Below are 15,241 nucleotides of genomic sequence, written 5' to 3' on the forward strand. Positions count from 1 at the left end.
ATGATATGGAATGCTTCAGCGACTTCTCTGGTAGTCTTGTCACTATGAAAAAATAACAATTGTGTATCGTCAAAGAACGGTACGCATTTACAAATACTGCAGTGCTTTGCCAGGTTAGTGTCTTTGTTGTCCAATGAATTGGCATGCTCCATTAGTCTAATATTGATACAACGGCCTGTCTGGCCTATGTAAGTTTGACCACAAGATAAAGGAATTTGGTAGACAGCGCCCTTCTTGCAATTGATGTACTAATTGACATGTTTTACCTTGCATGCAGCATTTCGTTTAAAGCCTTCCTGCTTCCTCTGAAGTGCTGCCCCTAATTTACCCAGCTTCATCGGTGCAGAAAAAACGACCCTCACGCCTTACTTGGCCCCTACCCTCTCAAAACGATGTGACAACGCGTGCTCATAAGGCATGACAAGAACTTTTTTCCCCGCAACATTTTCTTTGGGCTGTTCCGAACATTTCAGCGCTTTTATAATCTTATTAGCACCAGCCACAATTACAGAATCTTAAAAACCGGCCTCTCTGCATCTCTGGGCTTGGACCATCAGGCTACTGGACATTTGATGAGTGGACGATTTTTTAACAGCAATACCAATACATCCTGTTAGAAGTCCGAATTTAACAAGCTTAGAGTGACAGCACGCGTAGTTTACAAGAGGTTTTTCACTCCTGGGAGCGTATCGCCAGCATACATGGTTAGACAAAAAGGTCAAATTCAGATCTAAGAACTGCAGGACGTTCCTCTGTGGGATCTCTTGTGTGAAGCTCAGTCCACACCCATGCTTAGAAAAAAACGTCGAGTAAGTCAGGCACACATTCAGCACCCTTAGACATAACTAAAATTAGGAAATCATCCACGTGTCGAAAAGTTCGAATTTTTTTACCTTCCATTTAAGTCCTTCTCTACTTTCCTGTCAACATAACTTAGAAAAATGTTACTAAGTATTGGGGCAATTTCGGCACAATACACACCCGCGACTTTTGCTTGAAAACTTTATCTTCCCACATTACATAGGTATTCTCTAAATAAAAGGATAAAAGTTCCATGAAAAACCCACTCGAAATGCCACAATTATTTTGGAATGCGCACTCATCGTTTTGACCTGAGATGCAATTCTGAACACATCGCAGAAGTTGATTATGGGGAAAGAATAGAATAAATCGACCACATCTATGCTAAAACCAAAGCACGAAGCCGGGTTCTCGTTCAAGAGGAACTTTACAACTGCCTCCGAGTTAGGAACAACAAACGGGTCAGCCACGGAAAGTGCTGACAAATGCTTATTGAGGTAAGATGATACCACCAATTGCCAAGTTTGGCGTTCAGAGACTATTGCTCGAAAAGGAACGCTGGGCTTATGTGTTTTTGCTGAGAAGAAAATTTCAAGCAAAGAGCGCTCTGCATCTTTAACTTTATTTGCCAAACTTAGAAGCCCCATGCCTTTCAATAACGAAACAACTTCTTTCTTATTCTTTACCGTTTCCTTACTAGTCACTTTAATATGTTTGCCTATTGCCTCAAGCGCCTTGTTTGAAAACTGTTTCTCAGAAAGAACAACAAAGTAACCTTCTTTGTCGGATTGCACGCGCGCAAGCGACTATCACACAAGTAATCCACCAGCAATCGAAATCTATTGCTGCGCACTTTAGGGCTGTTACTACTGGCCACAGCGTCAGCACACTCTGATACACACCTAGTTCTGTCCTCGGGCTGAGCCTTAGATGACACATTATGGGCGAAGGCCAACTTTTCAACAGTTCTCAGACCAAGGTCGATGCAAAACTTAGGTCCAAGGCGCAAGGTATTTCCGTGCTTTGAATCCAAAACGACGTCTCCGAGGACCAGCAGCTTTCCTTCTGCAGGAATACTTCTTGTGCCTTTCGGAAGGGATGTTCGGACCGTGTTCCGAAGGAATTCCGTGGGATGATCAATGGTCACACACCACTCGCGAAACACACGCTGACCTCGGTATCTGGTCCGAAGTAAGTCCTTGAACAGCCTCGCCTGACGCCACCACTCACTAGTGAGAATTTCGCACATTCTTCTGTTGTGTCCTGTAGACGGACATAGCCAACCACAAAGCGCTTGTAAATCCGAAGGGCACGTATCATACCGGCAATGCCACGACGCGGTGAGGGCTCGGCAGATAGACACGGCGATGATGGGCGAGAGTGCAGCCGGACTTGACAGATCAATATTTTGACACATAAACGAAGCCCATGTACAAGAAATGAACTGCAGTAGGGCAGCGGCTTGGGCGAGTTGGTGTTCCATGGTAACAACCATGGAATAAGCATTTGTCAGCACTTTCCGTGGCTGACCCGTTTGTTGTGCCTAACTCGGAGGCAGTTGTCAAGTTTCTCTTGAAGGAGAACCCGGCTTCGTGCTTTGGTTTTAGCATAGATGTGGTCGATTTATTCTATTCATTCCCCATAATCAACTTCTGCGATGTGTTCAGAATTGCATCTCAGATCAAAACGATGAGTGCGCATTCCAAAATAATTGTGCCATTTCGAGTGGGTCTTTCATGGAACCTTTATCCTTTTATTTAGAGAATACCTATGTAACGCGGGAAGATAAAGTTTTCAAGCAAAAGTCGGGGGTGTGTATTGGTGCCAAAATTGTCCCAATACTTAGTAACATTTTTCTAAGTTATGTTGACAGGAAAGTAGAGAAGGACTTAAGTGGAAGGGAAATTCGAATTTTTCGACACGTGGATGATTTCCTAATTTTAGTTATGTCTAAGGGTGCTGAATGTGTGCCTGACTTACTCGACGTTTTTTCTAAGCATGGGTGTGGACTGAGCTTCACACATGAGATCCCACAGAGGAACGTCCTGCAGTTCTCAGATCTGAATTTGACCTTTTTGTCTAACCATGTATGCTGGCGATACGCTCCCAGGAGTGAAAAACCTCTTGTAAACTACGCGTGCTGTCACTCTAAGCTTGTTAAATTCGGACTTGTAACAGGATGTATTGGTATTGTTGTTAAAAAATCGTGCACTCATGAAATGTCCAGTAGCCTGATGGTCCAAGCCCAGAGATGCAGAGGGGCCGGTTTTTAAGATTCTGTAATTGTGGCTGGTGCTAATAAGATTATAAAAGGGCTGAAATGTTCGGAACAGCCCAAAGAAAATGTTGCGGTGAAAAAAGTTCTTGTCATGCCTTATGAGCACGCGTTGTCACATCGTTTTAAGAGGGTAGGGGCCAAGTAAGGCGTGAGGGTCGTTTTTTCTGCACCGATGAAGCTGGGTAAATTAGGGGCAGCACTTCAGAGGAATCAGGAAGGCTTTAAACGGAATGCTACATGCGAGGTAAAACATGTCAATAAGTACATCAATTGCAAGAAGGGCGCTGTCTACCAAATTCCTTTATCTTGTGGTCAAACTTACATAGGTCAGACAGGCCGTTGCATCAATATTAGACTAATGGAGCTTGCCAATTTACTGGACAACAAAGACACTAACCTGGCAAAGCACTGCAGTATTTGTAAATGCGTACCTTTCTTTGACGATACACAATTGTTATTTTTTCATAGTGACAAGACTACCAGAGAAGTCGCTGAAGCATTCCATATCATCAGAAAATCTAATAGTTGCTTTAGCAAAACATCTTTAATCTTGTCAGCGAAAGAAATGGCATTGCTGCATAAAGGGTAGATTGCAAGGCAGATACATCGCGTGCGTATGACGGCTGTCCGGAGTTTGTATCTGATCATCGATGTATGACCGGGCGCATGCGTGCCCAGTTTTGTACGTATAAATTGACTTCTTCAAATAAATCAGTTGTAAGTTCAGCGCCGTGTTTGTCTCCTCCTCTTTGTGGTCCTGTCGTGTAGTGCTGTTTGAATTTTATTGTTACCATGGAATGTATTCACCCAGCAGGACTCGTCGACTTTCCAGAAGTAGGGCCGATATTCCAACCGGACGGAAGCATTAATTAACCGACCACTGGTCGAGGCGAGCAAGAGTTGGCGGCAGGAAACACAGACCACACGAGACGGACACTGCGTGGGGCGATGTACTCACGCGCCATAGTAGCCCCCGCAGTAGCGGTACTTGGCCACGTAGTGCCTGGTGCAGTTGGACCTCGTCTTGCAGGGCCCGTCCCGCCCCGTGTAGCGGTTGCACTCTTCGTCCACGACGCCGTAGTCCTGCGCGTACTTGCCACCGATCAGGTACGGGAAGCCTCCGCTGCAGCCTGCGTTTCGCCTCATTCTGCTTATTTTTACACAGTCTTCCTGTTATAGTAATTTTTGTCTTCCACTTCAAAGACACTTTCTCTTTAAATAAATGCCTATGAAGTTTACTCGACTATCGTCACTACAGAAAAATTATCCCCCCTGGCAGGCATCACTTGCAAGAAAAAACAGCAGGAATCTGTTCACAAATTAACAAATCACATCAACGTATTTCTTAGTTACAGACATTGCGGCACGTGTGTAAAATAGAAAGTCGAAGGGAATCGCCATAGAAAGCCTAGCTAAGGGCTTGCGCGTTTCAAAACGGCCACGTACAGTGAAATCCAATTTTTCGGTCACTTTAGCTTATCACACGCACGCAGCAGCGCGAAGCTGCGTGGCGTAGCAGAAGAGAGGCAGGGAGGTTGACCAGATGGGTAGATCCGGTTTGCGACCCTACGCCGGGGAGAGAGGGGAGGGGGAGCGATAGCAAAGTATAGATAAAGAAAGAGAGGAGCACAGACATACATTCGGAATCAAATACTGTCACCGTATACCGTCACCACACAGTACATTAGCGCTTGCAGCACTATAAACATCTATTCAGGCTACAGCTGCTTGCCAATTCTGCTGCCCTTAAAAAGTTCAACAGTGCCCTCGTCGCCCTCTGCTGTTATGGTTTGTGATTTCAGCATTCTAAGATAACTTCCTCGGTTAAGCTGTTTGGTCGAATCGCGCTTTCGAGGGCGTAGCACAAAGTTCCCACCGCGCTTATTGGGACGATAGGCGCAACTGGCGATTGGATGCCTTCGTCACGTGGCACGGCAAGGATTACGCCGCCGCCGTAACAAAGGGGTTGCACTGAGACGTGCCGGATTATGCACGTGCGTGCGCCGCGAATAATTTCGCACCGGTTACTTGGAGGCATAGGAACTCGGTCTCAGACTTCCATCGCCATTCACCTTGGACACTGCAATTTGCACATGTGTGGCAATGTTAGTAAGTGACAACTTAATTGATATAATTGGGTTAGTTAGTTAATTGATCACTTGGCATTTCTTTCAAATGATGTCGGCCTTGGCAGACGGTTCTCTCTAGTGACGTCATTCGAGCATTGGGATTTTTAAAGAAAGTGTTCGAAGAAAGATCAGCTGCAATGCTCTGATGTACTGGGCTTCGTAGGTATCATTAAATAAATTATAAAATAAAAAAATACATAAATAAAAACATAAATAAATAAATAAATCAGTAAAAGTCTGCTGATTTTGCAGCTACGGCAACTATTGCAGCCAGGGTAATACAGTTTGCGCCGCTGCCATATACTCTTATATACTTCGGAATACATAAATAGCCTAAATTTAGCCCCCTGTTTGCTACATGAGATCGGGAAATTCAAGCGCTATAGCCAGTCATTTCTTCCTGACAGCAAGCTATTCGAGGCACGAAGATGCACTGGCCGGCATATATATATATATATATATATATATATATATATATATATATATATATATATATATATATATATATATATTATACAGCATCATCAGCCTGGTTACGCCCACTGCAGGGCAAAGGCCTCTCCCATACTTCTCCAACTACCCCGGTCATGTACTAATTGTGGCCATGTTGTCCCTGCAAACTTCTTGATCTCATCCGCCCACCTAACTTTCTGCCGCCCTCTGCTACGCTTCCCTTCCCTTGGAATCCATTCTGTAACTCTTAATGACAATCGGTTATCTTCCCTCCTCATTACGTGTCCTGCCCATGACCATTTTTTCTCTTGATTTCAACTAAGATATCATTAACTCGCGTTTGTTCTCTCACCCAATCTGCTCTATTCTTATCCCTTAACGTTACACCTATCATTCTTCTTTCGATAGCTCGTTGCGTCGTCCTCAATTTAAGTGGAACCCTTTTCGTAAGCCTCCAGGTTTGTTCCCCGTACGTGAGTACTGGCAAGACAAAGCTGGTATAAACTTTTCTCTAGAGGGATAATGGCAACCTGCTGTTCGTGACCTGAGAATGCCTGCCAAACGCGCCACAGCCCATTCTTATTCTTCTGATTATTTCAGTCTCATGATCCGGATCCGCAGTCACTACCTGTCCTAAGTAGACGTATTCCCTTACCACTTCCAGTGCCTCACTACCTATCGTAAACTGCTGTTCTCTTCCGAGACTGTTAAACATTACTTTAGTTTTCTGCAGATTAATTTTTAGACCTGCCCTTCGGCTTTGCCGCTCCAGGTCAGTGAGCATGCATTGCAGTTGGTCCCCTGAGTTACTAAGCAAGGCAATATCATCAGCGAATCGCAAGTTACTAAGGTATTCTCCATTAACTCTTATCCCCAATCCTCCCCAATCCAGGTCTCTGAATACCTCCTGTAAACACGCTGTGAATAGCATTGGAGAGATCGTATCTCCCTGCCTGACGCCTTTCTTTAGTGGGATTTGTTGCTTTCTCTCTGGAGGACTACGGTGGCTGTGGAGCCGCTATAGATATCTTTCAGTATCTTTACATACGGCTCGTCTACACCCTGATTCCGCAATGCCTCCATGACTGCTGAGGTTTCGACTGAATCAAACGCTTTCTCGTAATCAATGAAAGCTATATATAAGGGTTGGTTATATTCCGCACATTTTTCTATCACCTGATTGATAGTGTGAATATGGTCTATTGTTGAGTAGCCTTTACGGAATCCTGCCTGGTCCTTGGTTGGCGGAAGTCTAAGGTGTTCCTGATTCTATTTGCAATGACCTGAATAAATACTTTGTAGGCAACGGACAGTAAGCTGATCGGTCTATAATTTTTCAAGTCTTTGGCGTCCCTTTCTTATGCATTAGGATTATGTTAGCGTTCTTCCAAGATTCCGGTACGCTCGAGGTCATGAGGCATTGCGTATACAGGGTGGCCAGTTTCTCTAGAACAATCTGCCCATCGTCCTTCAACAAATCTGCTGTTACCTGATCCTCCCCAGCTGCCTTCCCCCTTTGCATAGCTCCCAAGGCTTTCTTTAGTTCGTCCGGCGTTACCTGTGGGATTTCGAATTCCTCTAGACTACTCTCTCTTCCATTATGATTGTGGGTGCCACTGGTACTGTATAAATCTCTATAGAACTCCTCAGCCACTTGAACTATCTCATCCATATTAGTAGTGATATTGCCGGCTTAGTCTCTTAACGCATGCATCTGATTCTTGCCAATTCCTAGTTTCTTCTTCACTGCTTTTAGGCTTCCTGCGTTCCTCAGAGCATGTTCAATTCTGTCTATATTATACTTTTTTATGTCAGCTGTCTCACGCTTGTTGATTAACTTCGAAAGTTCTGCCAGTTCTATTCTAGCTGTAGGGTTAGAGGCTTTAATACATTGGCGTTTCTTGATGAGATCTTTCGTCTCCTGCGATAGCTTACTGGTATCGTGTCTAGCGGAGTTACCACCGACTTCTATTGCACACTCCTGAATGATGCCCACAAGATTGTCGTTCATTGCTTCAACACTAAGGTCCTCTTCCTGAGTTAAAGCCGAATACCTGTTCTGTAGCTTGATATGGAATTCCTCTATTTTCCCTCTTACCGCTAACTCATTGATTGGCTTCTTATGTACCAGTTTCTTCCGTTCCCTCCTCAGATCTAGGCTAATTCGAGTTCTTAGCATCCTATGGTCACTGCAGCGCACCTTGCTGAGCACGTCCACATCTTGTATGATGCCAGGGTTAGCGCACAGTATGAGGTCTATTTCATATCTAGTCTCGCCGTTCGGGCTCCTCCACGTCCACTTTCGGCTATCCCGCTTGCGGAAGAAGGTATTCATTATCCGCATATTATTCTGTTCCGCAAACTCTACTAATAACTCTCCCCTGCTATTCCTAGTGCCTATGCCATATTCCCCCACTGCCTTGTCTCCAGCTTGCTTCTTGCCTACCTTGGCATTGAACTCGCCCATCAGTATAGTGTATTTTGTTTTGACTTTACCCATCGCCGATTCCACGTCTTCATAGAAGCTTTCGACTTCCTGGTCATCATGACTGGATGTGGGGGCGTAGGCCTCTACAGCCTTCATTTTGTACCTCTTATTAAGTTTCACAACAAGACCTGCCACCCTCTCGTTAATGCTATAGAATTCCTGTATGCTACCAGCTACATTCTTATTCATCAGGAATCCGACTCCTAGTTCTCGTCTCTCCGCTAAGCCCGGTAGCACAGGATGTTCCCGCTTTTCAGCACTTTATATGCTTCTTTCGGCCTCCTAACTTCACTGAGCCCTATTATATCCCATTTATTGCCCTCTAATTCCTCCAATAGCACTGCTAGACTGGCCTCACTAGATAACGTTCTAGCGTTAAACGTTACCAGGTTCATATTCCAATGGCGGCCTGTCCGGAGCCAGGGATTCTTAGCACCCTCTGCTGCGTCGCAGGTCTGACAGCCGCCATGGTCAGTTGCTTCGCAGCTGCTGGGGACTGAGGGCCGGGGTTTGGTTGTTGTGTTCATATAGGAAGTTGTGGCCATGTACTGCACTAGGGTGGCCAATCCTGCTCTGGTGAGGGAGCGCGTTACTGGTTCTGGTCACGGGGATCAGGCCACACTCCAGGCCTGTTTACGCAATTTTATCAACACGCGGATTTTTTTTTCAGTTCGTTCGCTGGGTGCGCCCTACCTGCTGGTGCTGAGTTTGTCGCTGCTGCTCTACGAGCCGAATAAACCCCCTTTACAATTGGTGGAGGTGCTGGGTACAACCAAAATTCTGGAACTTCGTAATCGGACACTGCAGCCCGTCTTGATAATGCCGGGAGAAGGACCACCACAACCACAACCCGCTGCCCCGGTGACTACCGTGGTCTGCCCCGGCCCGTTGCGGCAACGTGAGCCACCCATCTTCAGTCGTACAGAAGACCATGACGTCGAAGACTGGATCGCTGACTACGACCGGGTGAGCATCCCCAACCACTGGGACGACACCAAAAAACTTAATACGTGTCGTTTTATTTGAGCGGTGTCGCCTTCTTGTGGCACCGCAACCGCGAACGTGATCTGACGATGTGGACGGCCTTCAAGACTGACGTGACAGCGGTATTCGGGCACCCCGCGGTTCGCAAGCTTCGCGCCGAGCAACGTTTGCGTGGCCGTGCGCAACAGTGCGGGGAGACATTTACGAGCTTTATAGAAGATGTTGTCGACCTCTGCAATCGCGTTGACGTCGCAATGCCTGATGCCGAGAAGATCCGCCATATCTTAAAAGGCATTGAAGACGACGCCTTCCAGATGCTGTTGGCGAAAAATCCCTCGACAGTCTCTGAACTCGTCAGTCTGTATCAAAGCTTTGACGAACTGCGGAAACAACGCGTAGCCACCCGCCAATCTACACCTCAGGCCACTTCAATGGCGAGCTTGGCTGCTACCCCGGATAACACTTCGCTGCTACTACAGATCAAGGAGTTCGTCCGTGAAGAGGTGGCTCGTCAGCTTTCCTTGATTCCACTTGCACACGGCCAGCCGAGTACTCCGTTGGCGCCCGCTCTCCGATCTGTCATCAAGGAGCAGGTAGCCGACCACATTTCGCCTTCTCTCCAACAGGCTCCGACGGCCGCTCCCCTGACGTACGCCGAAGTCGCGATGAGGCCTGCGCCACAGACCTACGGCCCCCTTCGCCCACCTTCGCGCCCACCCGTATCCCCTCCAGTCCGTCCACTGGTGAACTATGCACGACCTCAAGACCATTGGCGCACGGAAGACAACCGTCCGATTTGTTTTTATTTTGGCCGTGCTGGACACGTGGCACGTCACTGTCGCCTGCTTACACCGAACGTCCCGATCAACGTGCGTCCGTATGCGCCACGTTTCCAACAACGCCGCAACTATTCGGACGCCTTTGAATCTCCTTCTGCTGTCGACACCGCATTCTCCGCCGCTCGCCGTTCACCTTCTCCTCGCCGCCGCTCGCTTTCCCCCATGCACCGGCGGCGGAGCCCTTTGCGCCAGGAAAACTAAATATCGCAGTGCAGGAGGCGAGAACTGCGGTGCCAGCGAAATGTATAAGGTCTCACACTTCTCCGAAGAATGTTATTGAAGTCGCAATCGAAGGAACATTGACGCTAGCACTTGTCGACACCGGCGCTGCACTTTCAACGATAGATGCCCGTATTTGCCGCAAGATTGGAAAAGTGACGACGCCGCTTTCTGGACTGTCTCTTCGAACTGCCAACGCGCAGCACGTCGAGCCATCCGGCGCCTGCACTGCTCGTGTCGTAATTCAGGAGGTCCTCTATATCATAGAATTCATCGTGTTGCCATCATGTTCACACGACGTCATATTAGGTTGGGACTTTCTCTCCACACATCATGCGATCATTGACTGCGCTCGCGCTGAAATCGAGCTGTTTCAGTTTTCGACCGATATTATCACTGACCATAAGGACCATTGTCGCAAAATCGCCGTTTCAGACGACACCGTTATACTTGCCTGGTCTTCCACTCTTGTCAGTATCTCTTGCGAATCTGTAGATGACGGCACAGTACTCTTCGCTCCGTCTGAACTCTTAGTTCGCCGCCGTTCACTACCACTTCCGTTCGCCGTCCCCGAGTTCAAAGCTGGTGCCTCTCTCATGTGCGTCTCCAACCCATCGGCTGAACCAATTACTTTACGCCGCCGTGAAAGCCTTGGCAGAGCAGAACCACTGACCTCATCTTCAATATTTGACACAATAGACGACTCCACTTATCTTGCTGCTCTCGAGGCATCGCCTCCTCAGTCGCTGCCGCGTTCTTTTACGCCAGCTATTGCCAGTGACCTTACGACGACGCAGCGCGACGAACTTCTTCGCTTGCTAGGAGGCTTCTCTTCGTCTTTTGACTGCCAAGCAACATCACTCGGCCGCACAACGACTGTTTCGCACACTGTCGACACTGGGAGCCATGCACGAATTCTACAGCGTCCCTACCGAGTGCCGGCGACTGAAAGACGCGTTATCAATGACCAGGTGAACGATATGCTCAATCGCGGTGTCATCCAGCCTTCTAGTAGTCCTTGGGCATCACCAGTCGTCCTAGTTAAAAAGAAAGACGGCACCAAACGATTTTGCGTCGATTATCGAAGGCTTAACAAGATTACCCGAAAGGATGTATACCCGTTGCCACGTATTGACGACGCACTTGACTGTTTGCAAGGAGCGGAGCTTTTTTCCTCCTTAGCTCTCCGCTCTGGCTACTGGCAGGTGCCCATGGCTGACGCTGACTGTTCGAAAACCGCGTTTGTAACACCAGACGGCTTGTATGAATTCACTGTAATGCCGTTCCGTCTGTGCAATGCGCCCGACACCTTCGAACGCATGATGGACGGCATCCTACGCGGCCTGAAGTGGCATACTTGCCTCTGCTACCTCGACGACGTTGTCGTCTTTTCTCCTGATTTTCCGACCCATCTTCGGCGTTTACATCAAGTTTTGACCTGTCTCCGGAATGCTGGTCTCCAGCTTAACTTAAAAAAGTGCCGATTTGCAGCTCGAAAACGGACTATATTAGGCCACATTGTCTCCAAAGAAGGCATTCTTCCTGATCCTGCTAAACTTCGTGCCGTATCCGAATTTCCAAAGCCCACAAACTTGAAAGCACTACGCTGCTTCATTGGCCTATGCTCTTATTTTCGACGTTTCGTTCGCAATTTCGCTACTGTGATCGCACCACTAAACCAACTTCTCCAAGGCGACAATCAACTTTCTGCTTGGTCGGAAGCCTCTGATCATGCCTTTACGACTCTTCGTCACCTGCTCACGTCTCCGCCAATCTTGCGCCATTTTGATCCCAGCGCACCTACAGAACTTCACACTGACGTCAGTGGTGTCGGCCTTGGTGCCGTGCTCGCACAACGCAAGAACACTAATGCCGAATACGTAGTCGCCCATGTCAGTCGTGCCCTCACAAAACCTGAGGCCAATTACTCAGTAACAGAAAAAGAGTGCCTGGCTATCGTATGGGCTCTTCAAAAATTTCGTCCATATCTCCACGGTCGACGCTTTGACGTGGTGACGGATCATCACGCTCTTTGCTGGTTGTCCAACCTAAAAGACCCGTCGGACCGCCTCGCTCGGTGGGCCCTCCGAATCCAGGAATATGATATCCGTGTGGTCTATCGCTCTGGACGCAAACACGCCGACGCCCTCTCACGCTCCCCAGTTACTTCAGACAGCAGCACTTCTACCGACAGACATGACATCTCACCACTTGACATCGTGGACATGGCATCGGAGCAACAAAAAGACCCATGGATCGTCACGATGTTCGACTTTTTGTCAAATCCTCCGGCAACTTCGGCACCTCGAGCGCTACGCCGACAGGCGCAGCATTTCACAATCCGGGACGGACTTTTATACCGCCGCAACTACCACAATGACGGCCGCAAATGGCTCTTAGTAGTGCCTCGCCACCTACGACAGGAGTTCTGCTCCGCTTTTCATTCTGACCCGCAGTGTGGTCACGGCAAAGTGTCAAAAACTTACACACGGCTTCGCCTACAATATTATTGGCGAGAGATGTACACCTTCGTCCACAAATACGTACGCTCCTGCATTGCCTGCAAGCGACGCAAATGTGTCCCGCATCTCTACACCGCACCTCTCCAACCACTTCCCTGCCCAGCTCAGCCATTTGACCGTGTCGGCATTGATATATATGGGCCTCTTCCATCTACTGGCGCTGGCAACCGATGGATTGTTGTCGCCGTAGATCATTTCACACGGTATGCTGAAACCGCCGCCTTGCCTGCCGCATCAGCAAAAGACATCGCCTCGTTCATTCTAAACAACTTCGTTCTCCGCTATGGCGCACCTCGTGAACTGTCGAGCGATCGGGGCCGCGTATTCCTCTCAGATGTCCTGCAGTCACTGCTATCTGAATGCCAAATTATTCACCGCACTACTACTGCTTATCATCCACAGACCAATGGCTTAACAGAACGATTCAACAGAACTCTTGGTGACATGCTATCAATGTATGTTGCATCTGACCCCTCCTACTGAGACCTTGTACTTCCGTTCGTCACTTACGCATATAACACTGCCTCTCAAGCCACTACCGGATTCTCACCATTTTTTCTGCTTTACGGCCGCCATCCCTCCAGCACCATTGATACGGTTCTCCTGTACCGGCCGGACCCTGCTGAATGCTCACCGTTTCTACGGTTGCTAAGCACGCCGACAAATGCCGCCAACTGGCCCGTTCTTTGACGTCTGCTCAACAGTGCCGCCAAAAAGCACGCCATGACCTCAATCCTCTCCCTCACCCCTTCCCCGTCGACTCACTCGTGTGGCTTTGGGTCCCGCCTGTTGCTGCTCCTGGCCTTTCGTCCGAGCTCCTCCCGAAGTACCACGGGCCCTACCGCGTGGTTGCACAAACATCACCAGTGAACTACGTGGTCGAACCCGTATCACCATCTTCCGATCTGCGTCGTCGGGGGCGAGAGACTGTGCACATTGACCGGCTGAAGCAGTATTACCATCCGCTCACCTCTTCCTAGGTCGCCAGGATGGCTACTCTTCAATTCCGGGGGTGATTGTGACGAAGAAGATCGGCAGGCTGAAAAGCCCCGTTGCCATGGCGTGGCACGTACCCAGTTCGTTCGCTGGCTGCGCCCTACCTGCTGGTGCTGAGTTTGTCGCTGCTGCTCTACGAGCCGAATAAACCCCCTTTACAATATATATATATATATATATATATATATATATACATACATATATTTAAGGAAGATCACGAACGTGCGCACAGAGTCAGCAGCATCGGCAGCATCAAGCGCGCAGCAGAGGCTCGAGCTTGGGAACTGCTCGGTGCATCCCAGGGCCGGCGGTCGCTACGAACCCCAATAAATATCGTTTATAAGTGGTGGAGCCGTGCGGGGTAACGTTCCATTCTGCCATCGTGGAACTCCGTTCTCGAACGCTATCCTCCGCCATGCCGGACGCCGACCAGCAGACTCTTCCATCGCCACGCGCCCCTTGCGCTGGCACCGTTCGCCAGCGGGAGCCTCCCATCTTCAGCGGAACAGACGACAACGACGTTGAAGAGTGGCTGTCGTCCTACGAACGGGTGAGCGTTAACAACAAATGGAATGACTCGGACAAACTGGCTTACGTATCATTCTACCTCGCGGGCGTGGCGAGTCTCTGGTTCAGAAATCATGAGAAGGATATTCGAACGTGGTCGGCGTTCAAGACGTCGATTACGGAAGTATTTGACCGACCCGCCGTCAGGAAACTACGAGCCGAGCAGCGTTTGCGTACACGCTCACAGGACGCGGGTGAGACATTCACCAGCTATATAGAAGACGTGCTAGATTTGTACAGGCGCGTGAACGCTGCCATGACGGAAGCGGAAAAGATCAAGCACGTCATGAAGGGAATCGATGATGACGCGTTCCAGATGCTTTTGGCCAAGGACCCGCGCACTGTTGGCGACGTCATCAGCTTGTGCCAGAGCTATGATGAATTACGTAAGCAGCGAGCTCTGACAAGGCGACATGGCGACACCAAATGCGGCGTCACTCTGCAGCCTCACCACCGGCCCAGAACAAGCCTCCCTGATAACCAAAATCAAGGACTTCGTCCGCGAAGAAGTCGCACGACAGCTATCTCTGGTGTCCGTCAGTTAATTTCCTTTCCCTTGTCCTCTCGTAGCTTCAACGCTAGTCAAGGAGGGAAGGTGTTGAAGGTTCGAAGTCGGCGCCCCTCGATGATTCGAGTGCACGGTGGCAGCGCGAAGGAAGAGCCGTTGTCCGACGAAGTGACGTTTTATTCAAACGCCGAGGCGTCTGACCGGGTCCAAGCCCGAAGCTCCGCTCCTTTTTTTCACACAACAAAACATGACTTTTTAAGCCCTCAGTTGTACAAAGGATTCGCAAACCAGCCAATCACACATGCGAGTTCACCTCATTGTAACCAATAGCACAGCCACTTTCGTGCCGCACACGGCATTGGTGGAAACAGTGGCACTCTTTAGAACACGCCAGGGGATAGGATTTCTCAAACACACGTGCCACCTCCCTCTCCCCTACGTTGGGCTGCGAGTATCG

At 48.7% G+C, this 15,241-nt stretch overlaps 1 protein-coding gene across 1 annotated transcript in view; it reads right to left on the reverse strand.

The window, feature by feature from the left end:
* The window catches only part of LOC142567667 (dipeptidyl peptidase 1-like), a 130,692-nt gene that overhangs the window by 3,361 nt on the left and 112,090 nt on the right, over positions 1-15,241 (reverse strand). Inside the window, exon 7 of the mRNA XM_075677847.1 lies at positions 4,038-4,209. Coding sequence (XP_075533962.1) covers positions 4,038-4,209 — 172 coding nt within the window. The remainder of the gene's footprint in view (positions 1-4,037; positions 4,210-15,241) is intronic.

This window comes from Dermacentor variabilis, unplaced genomic scaffold (assembly GCF_050947875.1).
Source record: "Dermacentor variabilis isolate Ectoservices unplaced genomic scaffold, ASM5094787v1 scaffold_14, whole genome shotgun sequence".
Taxonomy (NCBI): domain Eukaryota; kingdom Metazoa; phylum Arthropoda; class Arachnida; order Ixodida; family Ixodidae; genus Dermacentor; species Dermacentor variabilis.